This window comes from Ctenocephalides felis, unplaced genomic scaffold (genome assembly GCF_003426905.1).
Source record: "Ctenocephalides felis isolate EL2017-DRISC unplaced genomic scaffold, ASM342690v1 CF-g0.4_SCAFFOLD_03571, whole genome shotgun sequence".
Classification (NCBI taxonomy): Eukaryota; Metazoa; Arthropoda; class Insecta; order Siphonaptera; family Pulicidae; genus Ctenocephalides; species Ctenocephalides felis.
The window spans coordinates 60,141,500-60,161,248 of record NW_020539725.1 but is presented as its reverse complement, the minus strand read 5'-3'; the positions used below and the strand labels follow the sequence as shown (position 1 = coordinate 60,161,248).

General features: G+C 29.6%; 1 protein-coding gene across 1 annotated transcript; it reads left to right on the top strand.

Moving 5' to 3' along the window:
• Positions 1 to 5,406: 5,406 nt before the first annotated feature.
• On the top strand, positions 5,407 to 7,831 carry LOC113386758 (lithostathine-1-alpha-like). Its single transcript, XM_026624514.1, has 4 exons — positions 5,407 to 5,490; positions 5,632 to 5,693; positions 5,768 to 5,876; positions 7,500 to 7,831. The coding sequence occupies exons 1-4, from the start codon at positions 5,409 to 5,411 to the stop codon at positions 7,748 to 7,750; spliced, it is 504 nt and encodes a 167-aa protein (XP_026480299.1). The 5' UTR covers positions 5,407 to 5,408; the 3' UTR covers positions 7,751 to 7,831.
• Positions 7,832 to 19,749: the final 11,918 nt, after the last annotated feature.

Below are 19,749 nucleotides of genomic sequence, written 5' to 3'. Positions count from 1 at the left end.
TTGGATAAATTTTGGTTCGTGAATTAGATTGTGAAAAAAAATGTTAAAGATTCATCGAACGGTTATTCGGATTTTGATAAATCTTTTTAGAGTTTGTCAAAGAAAATTTTTAAGATTTTCAAGAACGATAAAACTATAGTAATATTGTAGAAGTAAATGGTAAAAATTACAAAGAAAAAACACTTATCATTGTTTCACACTCAAGTGTCATTTGCTAGAAATATCAATTCACTTGAAATTTGAATTTAGCTAGAATTATGAGCCTAGATAATATTATAATATAATATGCAAGAATAATGTAATGTCTACTATTATTATTATGGCCGAAAAGCAGCTGAGATGTGCCAGAAATTAAAATAATATAAGATTTACAGTCAACAGTATATGTTTGGCAGATGACTTATATAATATATATATAAATATATATATATATATATATATATATATATATATATATATATATTTCAAAGTAACTAGCAGCCCATTCGTCGAAATAAAAAAGGTATAAAGTATAAAAACTTTTATTTATACGTTTCGACACAAGATGCGTGTCATCATTCAGCAACACAGGACAAAAACACTCAACAAAAATTTATTTTAAAAACATTAAACTTAATAACATATTAGAGAAAAACATTGAGTCGAGTCTGGATGCTCGGTATGGGCGTGTTTCTCGCTTCACAATTATGCATTTCATAACTTTTAGTCAAATTAGTTTTCAAATCTTTTAGTTATACATCATTTTTTCTAAAAAAATGTTTTTCTCTAATATGTTATTAAGTTTAATTTTTTAAAAATAAATTTTTGTTGAGTGTTTTTGTCCTGTGTTGCTGAATGATGACACGCATCTTGTGTCGAAACGTGTAAATAAAAGTTTTTATACTTTATACCTTTTTTATTTCGACGAATGGGCTGCTAGTTACTTTTGAAATATGTTTCAACGTCGAAAAAACTATCAAGATATATATATATATATATATATATATATATATATATATAGATATTACAAATCGACATATAAATATCGTCTGCGGCAACACTATTAGTGAGTGAAAATAGAATTCCTCTGTCTCGTCTCCTGTCGCCTATAGTCGTCTCATCGTCGTCCTTCTCCTCATTGATGGATTCCCTCGGAAATCATTATTGACACAAAGGCGAAGGGCGGGTGCCGAGGGTGCCCCTTGTACACGCGTCGCTTAGGGGACGCGATTTGTCAACTTACCCATATATACATATATAAATATATATATATATATATATATATATATATATATATATATACGTGGTCTGTTCAAAAAGTACCCGGAATTTTCGTTTTTTCAAAAAAATATTTATTTATTCGTCTACATTAATGTGGTCCCCTTCAAAGTAGTCCCCCCCCAGATATAATACACTTATGCCAGCGTTTTTTCCAATTTTCGAAGCACCCTTGATATTCACTTTTTGATATGTCCTTGAGCACTCTCAGCGATTCGGCCTTTATTTCTTCAATCGAGGAAAACCGCCGTCCTTTCATGGGTCTCTTCAACTTTGGGAATAGGAAAAAGTCACACGGAGCCATATCTGGTGAATTTTTGCACTTTGCAACACTTTATTTCATTTTTTACGCAAAATTTAATACAAATTCTTTGACTTTTCAATTCTTCCATTGTAAAAATCGCCGAGCTCAGAAAAACACGTCGAACCTTAGCGACTACCACAGACAAAGTAAACAGTGAATATAGCTGAAAATTTCATCATACTTTAGGGGCATGTATACCAACACAATAAAAAAAAAATTTTGACAATCAGACACTCCAGACCCGCGAAATTTAATTATTAGTAATTCCGGGTACTTTTTGAACAGACCACGTATATATATTATATATATATATATATATATATATATATATATATATATATATATATGAGGAGTTTATACAAATGTAGGAAAGACAAACATCAATTTCGAAAACAATCAAAAAGCAATATTTTCCTACAGAATCGTACGATATGACATTGCTTTACGAAAACATTGCCGAATTGAAATTTATGGATTCCATTGGAATATAATATAACTTTGGGATTGCAATGATTTTGCCAAATCATTGAAAAAACTAGTGGTGTATGGCATTGTGCCTTAAGGCAAATTGCTGGAACTTCCCGTACCGTAATGAAATATTCGAGAAATTTTAAACGTTAATAACAAATACTGTAATTGTTTCATTACTTTTGCAATCTTGTTTAATATCTAAGCAAATCACATGAAACATTAACAATCGTTATTTCATTTCAAATTCGATTTCAAAAAAAAAAATAGTTGCCCAAATTTGCACAAAATTGAAAAAGTGCTCCCGTATAGTCACAGTCTAAACGCATTTGCAATTAATTCTGTGCGACACTTTCACTTATACTGTGCTTAACTTAGCGGCATTTTCACATTTTTCAATAGTTTTCTTACAAAATTGGAAAATTGCTCCAGTACATAAGCAGTCTAAACGCACTTGGGTAAACATTTGTACCAGAGTGGCGCTTAGACTGTGCTTAGTCTGGGTGATTTTTTGAATTTTTAATCCAAAATAACAAATTACATTTCACATTAGATGGCAGACCCTTTATTTGAATCCTAAATCTCTGATTTTCGGTTATTATATTTGTAATTCATTTTATATAATTCCTATAAATATTATCCAATGTTACAATATTTATAATGATCTATTTGAAAACATTTAATATTCCCCTCGAACATTTCGTTACGGTACGGGAAGTTCCAGCAATTTGCCTTAAGGCACGATGCCATACACCCAACTATTTGCTTTTTCAAGTTAATTGTCCTTTTCATCAAGACTTATTGATAACAAATAATTTTGATAAGTTTATGTTTTCGCCGAAAAATCCAAATTTGCTAGTTTTATGTTGTCTTGGCGCTCAAAGTCATTCTGAATCATATGAGACGAAATTTGGAAAAAAATGTGTGTGTCCTTTTTTATGCTGCTATTTAATTTGCTCGTTAGTAGAGTTCTTTTTTTAATTTACTAAGTTGCTGTTTAATTTTGCTCGTCAGTAGAGTCTCTTTTTTATATTTGACGTTCAAATTTAATTTGCTCGCCAGTAGAGTCCCTTTTTATCTTCTAGATTTATATTGAAATTTTCTCGTCAGTAGAGTTCTTTTTTATATTTGAGGTTCAAATTTAATTTGCTCGTTAGTAGAGTCCTTTTTTATATTTGAGGTTCAAATTTAATTTTGCTCTTATGCAACTATTTTTTTTTAAATTGAATTCGAAAGGAAATGACGATTGTTAATGTTTTTTCTGAAAATAAATTTATTTATGATTTACGTTTGATTTGCTCAGATATAACAAACTAGAGCAAAAATAATTAACCTTACAGTATTTGTTATTAACGTTTAAAATTTCTCGAATATTTTATTACGGTACGGAAAGTTCTATCAATTTGCCTCAAGGCACGATGCCCATACACCACTAGTTATAATACAAATTTCATAACTATTTTACTTTTTATGAACAATGACAGACAAATCAAGGACTTAACCATCTCTAATGTTTCAAAACAAAACAATTTGCCAATAGGCAATTTTCTTTAACTATATATTCTTTTGTTTATCATACAAAAGAGCTTCTTCAACTCTATAAAAAGGACTCTACTGACGAGCAAACTAAATTTCAATTCCAAAAGAACTTTACTGGTGATCAAACTATTATACGTGGTCTGTTCAAAAAGTACCCGGAATTACTAATAATTAAATTTCGCGGGTCTGGAGTGTCTGATTGTCAAAATTTTTTTTTATTGTGTTGGTATACATGCCCCTAAAGTATGATGAAATTTTCAGCTATATTCACTGTTTACTTTGTCTGTGGTAGTCGCTAAGGTTCGACGTGTTTTTCTGAGCTCGTCGATTTTTACAATGGAAGAATTGAAAAGTCAAAGAATTTGTATTAAATTTTGCGTAAAAAATGAAATAAAGTGTTGCAAAGTGCAAAAATTCACCAGATATGGCTCCGTGTGACTTTTTCCTATTCCCAAAGTTGAAGAGACCCATGAAAGGACGGCGGTTCTCCTCGATTGAAGAAAATCGCTGAGAGTGCTCAAGGACATATCAAAAAGTGAATATCAAGGGTGCTTCGAAAATTGGAAAAAACGCTGGCATAAGTGTATTATATCTGGGGGGGACTACTTTGAAGGGGACCACATTAATGTAGACGAATAAATAAATATTTTTTTGAAAAAACGAAAATTCCAGGTACTTTTTGAACAGACCACGTATATTTCGATTTATAGACGTGAGTTTAAATTATGTATTATTTTCTTCAAATTGGTTCAAATCTGTTACATTAACTTTTTTTTGTTAAAAATCCATTTTAAGTTTAAATTTATTCATAACATTAATTATATTTACCAACAAATGTAATTTTAAAGTATACCGAGATATTGTAAAGCTTTTATGTCAAATTATGGGTGTGGGTGTAGCACAAGGATCGATCTAAAGGCCTTAAATAAAAGTTTCTTTAGAAAGTGTTCTTTAAATATTTAAAAAAAAAATACAAATTTTTGACGAATCGAAATCTTATGAGTATTCAAAACTTCTCAACACTTTTGCAATATTAATTATAAATGATGTAACATTTTAAACAAAAAAAAATTACATTTTCGAAAACAGTTGTAAGTTTGTCTCAAATCCAGAAATATAAATTTTTAAAATAGATTTTTTCTTCTCTCTAATCCTTTGTTTATTTTTCTAATACTCGAATATTTCACAAATTACTATTTGTTAATCCAGTGCATTATCATTTCGATCCCCGAAACGTGTTGACATCTCTTCTGCCTTAAATTGCTACGAATATTATCTAATATGTACACAAGGACATTCTCAATTCGCAATTCCGAATCACTATGGAAAGGATAATCCCTTATTTCGATTTGTGATCACGATTCTAGATGCCACAAAGCACCAATCCCTTCTATTAAGGGCTGTAGTTGTGTCTCGGATCATAAGGTGTAAGAATTCTTGCTTTTTGTAAGACCAAAAGTTAAGTTATAGAAGTTTTCATCAAATTCATGTTCATATCTTTGAATTTGAGACAAAATTACATTTTTTTTTCTAAGTAACTTCATTTATAATTAACATTGCAACTGTTGAAAATTTTGTGTACTCTCACAAGTTTTCAATTCATCAAAAATTTGTATTGTTTTTTTTAAAAAAACACTTTTGTATATGTTTTGAGAACACATTCAAATCCGATAAGAAAATTTTACTTAACTTAATAAATTTCCCCGTTTTGAGTGAAAATTTTGAAGTGGTACTTGACGGCAATTTTTTGTCAATAATTTACTATAAAAGGGCCATCGAATTCGCATTGATTGTATTGCAGTCAATATTGTTTTGCTAATCGAAGTCAATTTCAATCAATATGAAACTTTTATTTGTTTTCATCCTAAACTTCATTTTTTTGGTGCACTTAACCACTGTCACTACTACTTTCTCAACACGAGGTAAAATAAATATTTTTATTCATAATTTCCTATTATCGATCATTTGACATAGGGCAGCAAAAATTTCAATTAGTTACGAGTTATTAACTATTTAAATTCATAATATTATTGATTAAATTAATGATTTAATACTATTTGCAGATAAGTTTAATGTGGTGACAAGTCCGGATGGCAAAGATTTTTATATCTATTCAAACTCTAAAGTAAGTATATTATATATTTTTCGAATCTTAATTTAGTTTGCTCGTCAGTAGAGTTCTTTTTTATTCATTTATAGAAAACTTGGCATGAAGCTTACAGAACCTGTCACGACGTTTACAAAGGCGATTTAGCTGCAATTGAAAATAAAGGGCAGTCGGAAGCCTTGCGCACTTTCTTTAAAGAAAGTAAGTTTTTTATATGAAATTTTATGCATTTAATAAATATATTTATATACCATATATATGTAGAATTTATGTTAAAAGTTTATGTGAATAATAATACAACCGTTTATACAGGAGGATAAAAACAGACTGACTGATTATATATTCTTTAACTAATCACAATCATTTCAAACATTATTAACAATCACTTGTTTTACATAAAACAAAAGACAAGACTCGTATACATAAACATAGTAGACACAGAGCGTTTAGTATCAAACTTCAACAATATATATATATATATATATATATATATATATACACGTATATATATATATATTTCTATTACCATCAACCGAAACGAAGCCTTTCAATCGATCCTTGTGCTACGCCGAGATATATTATCTCACAGAATATTTAGTTCATTTTTTAACTTTCCGTAGGGTAGTTTTAGTAATGGGTCGAAAATCGAAAATGAGAATTTTCGCATTTCTCGACGTTTTGAAGGTTTCTGAACATTTTAAGGCATACATAAGAAAAATATTTAAAAAATTGCCCAGGCTAAGCACAGTCTAAGCGCCACTCTGGTACAAATGTTTACCCGAGTGCGTTTAGACTGTTTACGTACTGAAACACTTTTCCAATTTTGTGAGAAACTATCAAAAAATGTGAAAGCACAGTATAAGTGAAAATGTCGCACAGAATTATTTGCAAATGTATTGAAATTTTAATTTTCTCGTCAGCAGAGTCCCTTTTTGTTATCGACATTTTAATTTGTACGTCAGTGGAGTTTCCATTTCTATTGACATTTTCAATTTCCCATCAGTAGAGTCCCTTTTTGTACTGAAATTTTAAATTTGCTCGTCAGTAAAAATTTGCATTGACACTTCAATTTGCTTGTTAGTAGAGTCCCTTTTTTTAATATTCTCGTCAGTAAAGTCTCTTGACTTTACTGACGTTGCAATATGCTCATCAACGAAGTCCCTTTTTCTGTCAACATTTTAATTTGCTCGTCAGTAGAGTCCCTTTTTAAATATTTTCGTCAGTAAAGTCTCTATTTGTATTGACATTTCAATATGCTCATAAGTAAAGTCCCTTTTTCTGTCAAGATTTTAATTTGCTCGTCAGTAGAGTCCCTTTTATTTTTTTTATTTTCCATAAAAAAAAATTGTAATTTTGGATTAAAAAAAATTCAAAAATATCAAAAAATGACCCAGTCTAAGCACAGTCTAAGCGCCACTCTGGTACAAATGTTTCCCAAGTGCGTTTGGACTGTTTATGTACTGGAGCGATTTTCCAATTTTGTGAAAACTGTTGAAAAGTGTGAAAATGCCGCCAAGCTGAGCACAGTATAAGTGAAAATGTTGCACGGAATTGTTTGTAAATGCGTTTAGACTGTGACTATACGGGAGCACTTTACCAATTTTGTGTTCAGATATAACAAACAAGATATCAAAAATAATTAAAGTTTTAAATAATAAACATTTTCATTACGGTACGGGAAGTTCTGGCAATTTGCTTTAAGGCATGATGCCATACACCACTAGTTCATAGTTCTAGTTGTGATCCTTGGAACGGTCAATGTGGTCAGCATTAAAGTTCCTGGTGTCAATTTAAAAATATTCTCTATCCGCAAATTGTTTTCAGAGTATAATAATAGAATTGAAGAATTCTGGTTGTCCGGCAACAGTCTCACTAGTCCTCAAGATGGATACTTGTGGTATTTGACCAATCCGATGGAAATGTTCCATCAGCAATGGGCCAGGGGAAGTCCTTCCAAAAACACAAGCGGCTATTGCATCTACTGGCGTCATGACATCAACAATTACGGAATGGTTGATGTCTCTTGCGCGGAAAAGGAATATTTCGTTTGCGAAAAAAGAAATCACTGCAAATAGATCATTATGATTATTATAATAATTTGTTGAGGAATATGATTTGTTTATTTGTCCAAATGTAATTTACCGATTTACCAATAAATATGTAGATAAATTTAAACCTTTTGTATTTTATCCAATGCTATTGTATTATTAAAATTAGTGGTGTATGGCATCGTGCCTTAAGGCAAATTGCTGAAACTTCCCGTACCGTAATAAAATATTCGAGAAATTTTAAACGTTAATAACAAATACTGTTAAGTTAATGATTTTTACTATCTTGTTATATCTGAGTGAGCAAATCAAATGTAAATCATAAATCAATTTATCTCCAGAACATTACAATATCATAGAACAAACGAAAGTATTTTTAAAAAAAATACTACGTATCTACTTTAGTTTTTGAGTATTTTTGTCGAAGGTTTTCGTGTACTTTTTCTATGTAATTATACATATCTTAAAACTTTTCAAGAAAACTTATCAATTTTAGTATTTGTTTTTATTTTAGATATATTGAAGTATAACATACTAAAATTACAACATTCTACAACAAACACAAATATTAAAAAAAATTAAACTTTACTCCTCCGTTGCTAGTATTTTACTCATAAAATTATAAATAATTTAAAATTTTTCAAGAGGATTTATCAATGTTAGTATTTGCTCCTATAGTAGATATATTAAAGTAAAATATACTAAAATTTCAACATTCTACAATAAACAATAGTATTTTTTAAAAAATATATCAGTATCTACTTTGGTTTATGAGTATTCCGGTCTAATTATAAGGCTTTCGTGTACTTTTTTCGTATAATTATAAATATCTTTAAAATTTTGATAGTTTTTGGCAAAGACAGGCCCCGCCATTTCGAAGACACAGAGCTAAATGTGCAAAAAATGGCAGTTTTTGAGTGAACTAAGCGTCCTTTGATTTGAATGATCTAAAAAACCTAAAAAACTTTCTGCTTGTATTGACAAAACAATTGCTTTCGAGGATAAAAAATTCTAACATCTTTTTTTTATTTTCCATAAAATATTTTTGTAATTTTGGATTAAAAATTCAAAAAATTGCCCAGTCTAAGCACATTCTAAGCGCCACTCTGGTACAAATGCTTACCCAGGTGCGTTTAGACTGTTTTTGTACTGGAGCACTTTTCTAATTTTGTGTGAAAACTATTGAAAAATGTGAAAATGCCGCCAAGCTGAGTGCAGTATAAGTGAAAATGTCACACAAAATTGTTTGGAAATGCGTTTAGACTGTGACTATACGGGAGCACTTTTTCAATTTTGTGCAAATTAGGCAACTATTTTTTTTTTTTAATTCGAAGAACTCGAAATGAAATGACAATTGTTAATGTTCTGGAGATAAATTGATTTATTTATAATTCACATATGATTTGCTCAGATATGACGATATAGCGAAAATAATTAACCTTACAGTATTTGTTATTAACGTTTAAAATTTCTCGAATATTTTCATTACGGTACGATAAGTTCCAGCAATTTGCCTTAGGGCACGATGCCATACACCACTAGTTGCAAAAATTAATTGCAAATTGCAGCTTGCATGTAAGGTGAAAATTTAGGAACTTGAACTACTGCAAACCGAAAAGAAAACAGTGCGTGCTCAATAAATCATTTTAACAACCCAACAATGGTAAAACACCCTCTTTATTTAAAATCTTTTCTTTGTGACCATCACGTCCTACGGGCGAGTTTCTTTTTATCAATTGTCCTTCTTGATCCTCCCCCTACTTTCTCGAGATTAGTTCAATTCTTGTAGAGTCACGCGATAATGTAAAAAAAAGTTGAAGAAGGGCACTTTAGAGCACAAAGGAGTGCATTAGGGATAGATTTAGAGGGTTTAATTACCGATAGGGCGAGGAATAACAGATAAAAAAAGTATGCGCGTAAGGATCATACGCGATTGAAGTAAAACTTATTTGCTACTGTATAAAGTAGCTTTGTAACACTCGTGATGCACACATTTATTAGTGTCGTCAATCATTATACACATTTATATAATGATAAATTATAAATTATATATTTGTGATTGCATTAAAAATATGTATAATATTTACAAACAATAATGTAATCAAAGTCATACTTGAAATATGACATGATCGGTTTAAAGTAATTGCTGATTAATAAGTTCCATAATATTCGTTCACACAGTGGATTATGTTAAACAACGCCTAAACAAATATTGTTTTTGCAAATTAACTCATCCTGTAACAATTGTGTTTGAAGAACTTCATGTAATTAAAATTAACATACATTCATTTACTGTTTGTATTTTTTTACTTCTTCGCTGACGATACAATCTCATTCCTTGAACAACTGTAATATCCGTTTTGCCTAAAAAATTGAAGCCATACTTTTATATTTGTTTTATTTATCAGGCCCTGCACATAGCTTGATCTATGTATAGGTGAAACTAACCTTTTGGATACAGTATCTAGTTTAGGTAGATAATTTGGTATAGGTGGAAATACAAACCCGTTAAATTTACACAAAGTGGGAATTTAATATCTTTCGACAAGTTTGATATCCAACCTGATTATTTGAATCAATATTCAAAAAAAACATTATTTATAATTTGTTTTTGAGCATCATTTGGTATTTCTAAGTCACTTTGAAACCAAAGTCGATCACACACAAAACATACATAGCCAAAACTATCATTTCTTACGCAGCGCAGATTTTTCCTTAGTTTCATTATTTATTTGCGATCATTTGCACAAACAATTATTTATGGGGGACGGGATAAAATATTCTTCCGATCCTGACATTTTTATTAACTCACGAATTATACTGCTAACTCATGTCGCGCCTAAAGAAGTTTTACTTCAAAAAATGTTTAGAGACTACGAGCTAAATACAAAACTCAAGTGAAAGTCGACACATTTTGTTTTGTTTTTGACATATGATTCGACATTTGATGTATTTTTTGTTTTGCTCGCAGACTAGATCGAATAATTGCGATAGCTGCGCTAACTAGCGTCGTAGTCTTCAACTTCACGTTGGCGTTTTCGTTGCATTTGTACGGATTTACACCAGTGTCGCACCTAAAGAAGTTTTACTTCAAAAATAACGGGTAAATTTGAATGTGATGCTCTCACATCATGGGCCATGCATAAATCTATCAGACTATTATATCATTCATCGTTAAGCTTTATATATTTATTTATATTTAATTGTCAACAGATAAAAACAGAAACAAAAAATAAATCTCATTATCTATTTACGTTCGTCTGTTCGCCTGTTGTTTGGTTTATATCTCTGCTGCCTGCGGCGCCGCAAATGTTTATTTAAAATCGACACTAAAACCAAAAAGTTAAATAAACATTTTTGGGATTTATTTTAAAGCCGTTAACAAATTTATTACCAATGGAAATGACACAGGGTAATAATATATGAGAAACTCAAAATCGTTAGTATGTTATTTTGCTGGTCAGTAGAGTCCTTTTTTATCAGTTTTGAGAATACTTGTTTTACCTTCTACAAGTTTGCTAATTAATTTGCTCGTCGGTAGAGTCTTTTTCTTATTTTCCCTAGATTGCTTTTGAATAGACCGTAGGGTAAGTTATAGTAATCGTCCAAAAATCAAAATCAAAAATTTTTACATTTCTCGACGTTTTGAAGGTTTCTGAACATTTTGGCATACTTCAGAAAAAATGGATGTGTGTGTGTGTGTGTGTGTGTGTGTGTGTGTGTGTGTTTTGTATGTCCGCTTTTTTTCGTCCACGTTTTCGGGCGCACGGATCAACCGATTTGAATGGTTTAAAAAACATTCGATTCCTATTGATAGGGAGATGTGCTGATTAGTTTTTGGCAAAGGCATGTCCAGCCGTTACGGAGATATGGAGCAAAGAGTGCAGAAAATAGAAAGCGAGTTTTTGAGAGAACGGATCAACCGATTTGAATGGTTTAAAAAACATTCGATTCCTATTGATAGGGAGATGTGCTGATTGGTTTTTGGCAAAGGTAGGCCCAGCGGTTTCGGAGATACAGAGCTAAATGTTAAAAAAATGGCAGTTTTTGAGAGAACTAAGCGTCCGATTTAAATGATTCAAAGAACTTTCTGCTTGTTTCAACAAAATAATTGATTTTGGAAAAAACAAATTTTTTGTTTCTTATTTTTTTTTCAAAAAATTTTTTTTGTAATTTTGGATTAAAAATTCAAAAAATCACCCAAGCTAAGCACAGTCTAAGCGCCACTCTGGTACAAATGTTTACCCAAGTGCGTTTAGACTGTTTGTGTACTGGAGCACTTTTCCAATTTTGTGAAAATTATTGAAAAATGTGAAAATGCCGCCAAGCTAAGCACAGTATAAATGAAAATGTCGCACAGAATTATTGGCAAATGCGTTTAGACTGTGACTACGCGGGAGCACTTTTTCAATTTTGTGGAAATTTGGCAACTATTTTTTTTTTTGAAATTTGATTCGAAATGAAATGACGATTGTTAATGTTTTGGAGATGATAAATTGATTTATTTATAATTAACTTTCCGTAGTGTAAGTTATAGTAATCGCACAAAAATCGAAAATGAAAATTTTTATATATCTTTACGTTTCAAAGGTTTCTGAATATATTGGCATACCTTAGAGAAAATTGATGTATGTGTGTGTATGTGTGCGCGTGCATTTGTGTGTGTTCAGATACAAATTTTCGTCGACGATTTCGGGAACCGGGATGAAGCAATTTGAATAATTCAAAAAACATTCGATTCGTATTGATAAGGAGACGTGCTGATTAGTTTTTGTGAAAGGCAGGTCCGTATTTGTATAATTCAAAAAACATTTTACTTGCATTATCAAGATGAAGATTTGATCAAATTTTCATGAAAATAGGTCTAGCGGTTTCGGAGATCTAGTAAAAAAAGTAAAAAAAAAATAACATTTGGCGGTCAACAATAATCATTAGACATTAGACATATGCACATTAAATTATCAGATATTTTATAGAGATTTTAACAATAAGTATACATTTTGTTAACATTCCTATGGGTTCCGTACCAATGCTTATGCGTTAGACAGCGACGCGGCGCTTACGCGCTTCGATATTTAGTCTCTATGCATTAAAGCAGTACGATTGCTTTGAAAAAAAAGTTCAGAATTTCCAAAATATTTCAAAATAAATTTTTCAACAAAAAGTAAGATTTTGTCAAAAATTTATATAGTTCCTCAAAAATCTATTTTTTTCAAAAATGTTAATCTTTTCAAAAAAAAAAAATAATTTTTGGTACGGGAAGTTCCAGCAATTTGCCTTAAGGCACGATGCCATGCGCCCCACTAGTTTTAATTTATTTTCATATCAATATATTAATTCATTCATACACTAATTAGTAGAGTCCTTTTTAGTATATGTTCAGTTTGCTCGCCAGAGTTCTATTTTCAGCAAATAATTTATAAAACAAGTATTAACCTCTTTGGCTAAACTTTTCATGTCAAGTTTTAATTAGATTGTCAGTAGAGTCCTTTTTCTTATATTTGACGCTGATTTTAGAATTATAAGGTCGTAGGGTTCTCATTTGATTTTGGTGCAGAAATTTAGTTTGATCGTCAGTAGAGTCTTTTCTTTATCTTCTAAATTGTTATTTTATACAGTAGAGTCCCTTTTTTATCATTCAGGTCAGTATTTAGTTAGCTTGTCAGTAGAGTTCTATCTTTAACATCTAGGTTGATAATTAATTTGCTCGTCAGTAGAGTCCTTTGCTACATTTTTGAAGTTGCTTTTCAATTTGCTCGTCAGTAGAGTCCTTTCTTTAACTTCTAACTTGTTATTTAAATTGCTTTTTAGTAGAGTCCTCTTTTATCGTTTAGGTCAGTATTTAATTTGCTTGTCAGTAGAGTCCTTTTATACCAAAAATTTATTAATTTGCTCGTCAGTAGAGTCCTTTTTTATTTTTTAAGTTGCTAATTTAATTGCTCGTCAGTATGGTGCTTTTTTTATTTTCTAAAATGTAATTTAATTTGCTCGTCAGTAGAATTATTTTTTTATCACCTAAGATAATCATTAATTTGCTCCTCAGTAGAGTCCTTCATTTATTTTTTAAGTATCAAAAATCAGTAAAATTTAGTATTTATTTTATTTAACTGAAATTAAATAGATTTATGTCTCATCCGGCACTGGTGACAAAACACCCCTTTTAGCGAATAGTACGCCCCTGTGCAAAATTTATGCGAAGGGCGTTAGATTAACAAGGGGTTCCTGAAATCTCATTGACACGTCAATCAAAGTACAGAAAATCATTACAGACATATGTATATGTATATATATATATATATATATATATATATATATATATAAGGTGTCAAAATGTCACTTACACATCACACAAATCATGTTCGAATTGGTGACCCTTCAATTAAATCGAAAATACTCATTACACACTCGGATGCACCCCCAAAACTTTTGTGCATATTGGCAAGTAGTTCTCTATTAGAATTCGAAAAAATTGGCAAAAGAATTTTGCAAAAATGTCGGCTGGTTCTTGAGTTATAAGAATATTACATAGAGAAGGACTCTACTGAAGAGCAAATTAAAATAAAACAAAATTAAACATGTATCTAGAAAATAGAAAAAGGACTCTACTGACGAGCAAATTCCAAGATGATAAATACAGGACTCTACTGACGAACAAATTAATAATTGTTTTAGGTGATAAAGAAAGAACTCTACTGTCGAGCAAATTAACAAATTTTTGGTATAAAAAAAACTCTACTGACGAGCAAATTGAAGTTCAACTTTTATAATGAAAAAAAGACTCTACTGACGAGCAAATTATATATCAACTTAAAAAATTAACAAAGGACTCTACTAACGAGCAAATTATTTGGAAACTTAGAAGACAAAAAAGGACTCTACTGACGAGCAAATTAAATATTAATTTAGAAAATAAAAAAGGACTCTACTAACGAGCAAATTAAATTATCAACTTTTATAATCATGAAAGGACTCTACTGACGAGCAAATTAAATATTAATTTAGAATATGGAAAAAGGACTCTACTGACGGGCAAATTAAATATTAATTTAGAAAATAATAAAGGACTCTACTGACGAGCAAACTTAAATTTGTATCTAGAAAATAAAGAAAGGACTCTACTGACGAGCAAAATTAATATCTAATTAGATACTAAAAAAGGACTCTACTAGAATAAAATTAAAGTAAAATATGTAAAAGCCATCTTTCATCTCTCTCTATCACATTTTATGCAGCATCATATTGTCTCTTTCTCTCTCTCCGTCATCCTGGACGTCTTATTTCGTCACAGAAACTTCCTGTTGCCGTGTAAACATGACGACTATGTCAACATCATCCCGGTTTTTAGGGATCCAATTTCCAAGAGGAAAATCGACAGATTTATATATATATATATATATATATATATATATATATATATATCTACACCTAAGTCTGTTTTTACACGGTCTTTTTGTACACGGTTTTGACATAACACGGTTTGAAAATTGAATATTTTTAATTTTTTTACACGATTTTATTCCATTTAGCACGATTTGAAATTTGAAATAAAATTTTTTTTGTCAAATTTAATTTTTGCAAAGTATGTTCATATCACAAAAAAGTATTTATGAAAGAAAAAAGTCTGAAACCATCGATAGTATCAGAATTATATATTTGATTTAACAAAATAAACATGAATTCTTGTTCTTGAAAAATTCTTGTTTTTCACTAATTTCAATAGGTTTTAGAGAGTAGGAACAAATCACCCATTTTTGTATAAGATCAATGTCTTTTTTTACAAGGTTTTTTTTTACACGGCTTCTTCTGGAACCAATCTACCGTGTAAAAACAGACTTAGGTGTATATATATTTATATATATTGTCAATTAACTTTTCTCAAAACTTTCCAAAACTTTCAAAATTTTTATCATTTTTGATATCCTGTTATATAATCCACTCATTTATTTTTATCATTTTCATTTTGATCATACCATATTTCTGTACATTATTATTTTTTCAACTAATTTATTAATTAGAAAATCCATTTTTTTTTTAAACATATTGTTTGCTTAAATCTTATCAAGATCACGTTTCTTGACAGATGTCCTGAAGATGGAACGTACTTCGTTCCGAAACGTCGACAGTAAATAAATAAAGGAATAAAGAAATAATTTATTAAAAACTTTTTTTGTTTTTTATTACTTTTTGAATTATCTGTTCGAAGATCTACAATATATATATATATATATATATATATATATATATACACTGACATGACACTCGTAATACAACTTCCAAACTAACAACATGTTCGTTTGGAATAAGCTTTTTTATAATAAAATATATCATTCATTTTAATTTTCCTTTTTTTTTGAAATTTTTCATAACTCGACGTTTCATCAATTTTTTATTTCACTTTTATTTATTTTTTCGTGCAATTTTGTGTTTTTGTGTTGTTTTTTAAAGTTTATTTGTACGCACTGAAGATGGGTCAAATCAAGACCCGAAACGTAAGTTCTTTAAATAAAAACATTTTTCATTAAAACTGTTTTTTAATTACTGGATGGATGCCCAAGAAACAATTTTATTATATATATATATATATATATATATATATATATATCGTGGAAGTCAATAAATCAAAAAATCAGTTCTTATTATCTAAAGTGTACGATAAATGTTCGTTCATAATAATATCGATAACTTATCGATGTTTGATAAGTGTTCTACATTGTTGTATATATATATATATATATATATATATATATATACACTTGCGGCTCTATTACATGATTTTACTGAATTGCAAATTTATAGCTGTTTTTGTAAAAAACATATGTGATTTTATATTTTTATAATTTAGTACACATATTAAGAAATAACATACTAAAATTTTATTGCTCTAGTATGATATTGTATATTTTTAAAATATTTTTCAAAAGTACTTCTCATATCATATCCAACCGTCGATTCGCAACTAATAAAAATAGAGTATGCAAGAATAGAGTTTCTTCTGTTAGAAACATATTTGATTTTATATTTTTATAATTCAGTTCACATATTAAGAAATAACATACTATAATTTCATAACTGTATTACAATGCTTTATATTTTTAAAATATATTTTAAGCCGTCAATTTGTTTACGTCAAAACGTTTACTAACGTTTTTGTATATAAATAAAACTACTTACTACATACATATTTTGTGGCTTCAGTTTTGTGGTTACAAAATAATTACATTTTTAACTAATGCTAAAAAACTACCAACGGAAGAAAATACTTTTATTAAGGATTTTCAAAGTTTACCATTTATCTCCCGATAGCAAAGTCATAAGAATCAAGTTTATAGCTGGTTATACATCTTTTTCCCTCTGCTTTCAAATATTGTTGTTAAACAATGCTTAACTTTACTGGTTTTTGATACCGGTCCATCATATATTACTATCTATTCTTCGATAAATTCGGAGAAATTATAACTGGGAAAATGTTAATCGACAAAATGTCCCTTTGATCGATACCAAATTTAGGTTCTGAATTTAAATAACATAAATAAAAGTAATTTAAATAGGATTTAAAATCTCGATTATTCGTTTATTTACTAACGGATTTCAATGCGGTTTGTATTAATTCATTGGTTTTGAGTTATATTTTAATCTCTATAAATCAGTTTATACAATTTCTTTGTTTAAATAATATTATTTATTTTTAGTTTGTATAGATCGATAATATTTATCTTGTAAAATACTTCTGTCTTATCTTATCTTACAACTGTCTCGTCATATGGACTCATATATTTATAACATATATATATATATATATATATATATATATATATATATATATATATATATGTATATATATAAAGTGATTTTTCTAATAAATGATTGGATAGGTTTGTCAATATTGATAAACATGTGTAAATTTCAATTTAACATAATTTCTTATCAAAATATGCTTATTTATTTATTAAGATAACACAATTGAATATTTTTTAAATTTAGCTAGTGGTAAGTGGTATTTTGCCTTAAGGCAAGTTGCATAAACTACCAGTTAAGTATATATAATAGTTCTAATTAATAAGATTTGAGTTCTAATATTATTTTTATAATTTAAATAAGAAATTTTCGTAGGACTATAATATTTTACAATTTTATAGCCAAAAATAGTTTCATCACAATCGTCAAAAAATCTATTATTCTAATTAATTACGAAGAAACAGCCCAAAATTTAATGAAAATATTATTTTCAAAATCATTTTAGAAGTTTTGGCGAAAACGTGTATTTACACTTAATTTGCTATTTATAAAGAATCGGCTCTGCTGATCGTGATAATCAACTCTGCATAGTCAGAAAATTTTGATAACATTTTTTTTTACTCCGAAAATAAAAATGGACTCTACTGATGAGTTAATTAAATGCTGACGTAGGTGATAAAGAAAGGACTCTACTGACGAGCAAATTTAAATTTAGATCTAAAAATAAATAAAAATTGTACTGACGAGCAAATTATAGGGAGATATAGAATAAAAAAGAACTCTACTGACGAGCAAATTAAATTTCAACATAAATGATTAAAAAAAGAACTCTACTGACGAGCAAATTATAATAAAAACTCAGGAGACCAAAAAGGATTCTACTGACAAGCAAACTATAAAGAAACATGGAAGAAAAAAGGACTTTCCTGACGAGCAAATTAAATGTTTCATATAGATGATAAAGAAAGAACTCTACTGACTAGCAAATTATAACAAAAACTCAGAAGACCAGAAAAAAACTCTACTGACGAGCAAATTAAAGATCAACGTAACAGACAAAGAATGGATTCTACTGACGAGCAAATTAAATATCTTTCTAGAAGATAAAGAAATGACTCTACGGACGAGCAAATTTATAACTAACTTAGGACTCTACTAACAAGCAAGTTGATCAGCAAATTATGAGTAGAAAAAAGGGACTCTACTGACGAGCAAACAGAATATATCGAAAGAAGGATTCTAAACAACGATCTTAGAGGTAAAATAAAATTCTTCTGACAAATTAAAAATTAATGAAAATTAGTCAGTAGAGTTGCTTACACAATTTATTTCATTCATAGTATTATTTTACCTAGTTCTAAGTTGATCGCCAGTAGAGTCTCTTTTGTTTCACAAAAATAAGATAAGCATCTAAAAATCCACGACAAATAATACCTTGTCCATCACAATCATATCTCATAATCTGTTATTAAGATAATAAAACCGTTTTAATTCCAATTTGAATTGAAATTGTGCAACTTGCTACTTGCCAACTCCCACGCAATTGTCGGATGGGTTGATGGGTTATTTATCATATCGTTTATATTGAATAATTAGATCTTTTGAATGATTGAAGATCATCCATCATCCTCGAATGTCAACAGTCGACGACATCGTCACACCATCATTTGATTGGGAAAGAAGACACTTTTGCCAGTGGCGTAGGGTAAGGGAAATATGTGGAAATATTGGTGACTAAAGGCACCATAGTTTTTGGGTAAACTAAGCATACGATTCTAAAACTTATTTATATACTTTAACTAAATAATTTTAACTTACAGTTTATATAATTCTTATACATATGAGATAAGGTACTCCACATTTTTAGGAAATAAGTATCTGAATCTCTGGAGGGGTCTGGGTACACACATTATATTCTGGAGTACTTGTGCAAATACAATTTGCCCCATCCAACCCATCCAACCCATTTTCCCCTTCGTTTTCCATCAATTTCAAGAGGCGCGAAATGAAACGAGTATAATCGCGCTCTCGTGTTACATTCATACATTAATACATTCGTACATACGTTCATGTTTATGCAGATGTCGCCTCCGAACATCGACACTATTTTTATATTTTCGAGGACATTCGATACAGGGAGGGATCCGAAAATTAAGGTATAGGCAGATAGGGCACTTTTTTAAATTTTTGTTAACTAGAAAATTAAAACTAGCAAACCGGGCGAACTCCGTTTCACCACCAGATGGTTTCATTTTATGTAACATTTCGTTTGGTGATTAAAAGATGAAGAA

Excerpts from the sequence above, each read along its gene's own strand:
- LOC113386758 (XM_026624514.1), top strand. The coding sequence starts at position 5,409 with ATGAAACTTTTATTTGTTTTCATCCTAAACTTCATTTTTTTGGTGCAC. Across the intron at positions 5,694-5,767 it reads ATATCTATTCAAACTCTAAA|AAAACTTGGCATGAAGCTTA; the intron begins GTAAGTATATTA and ends ATTCATTTATAG. Across the intron at positions 5,877-7,499 it reads GCGCACTTTCTTTAAAGAAA|AGTATAATAATAGAATTGAA; the intron begins GTAAGTTTTTTA and ends AATTGTTTTCAG.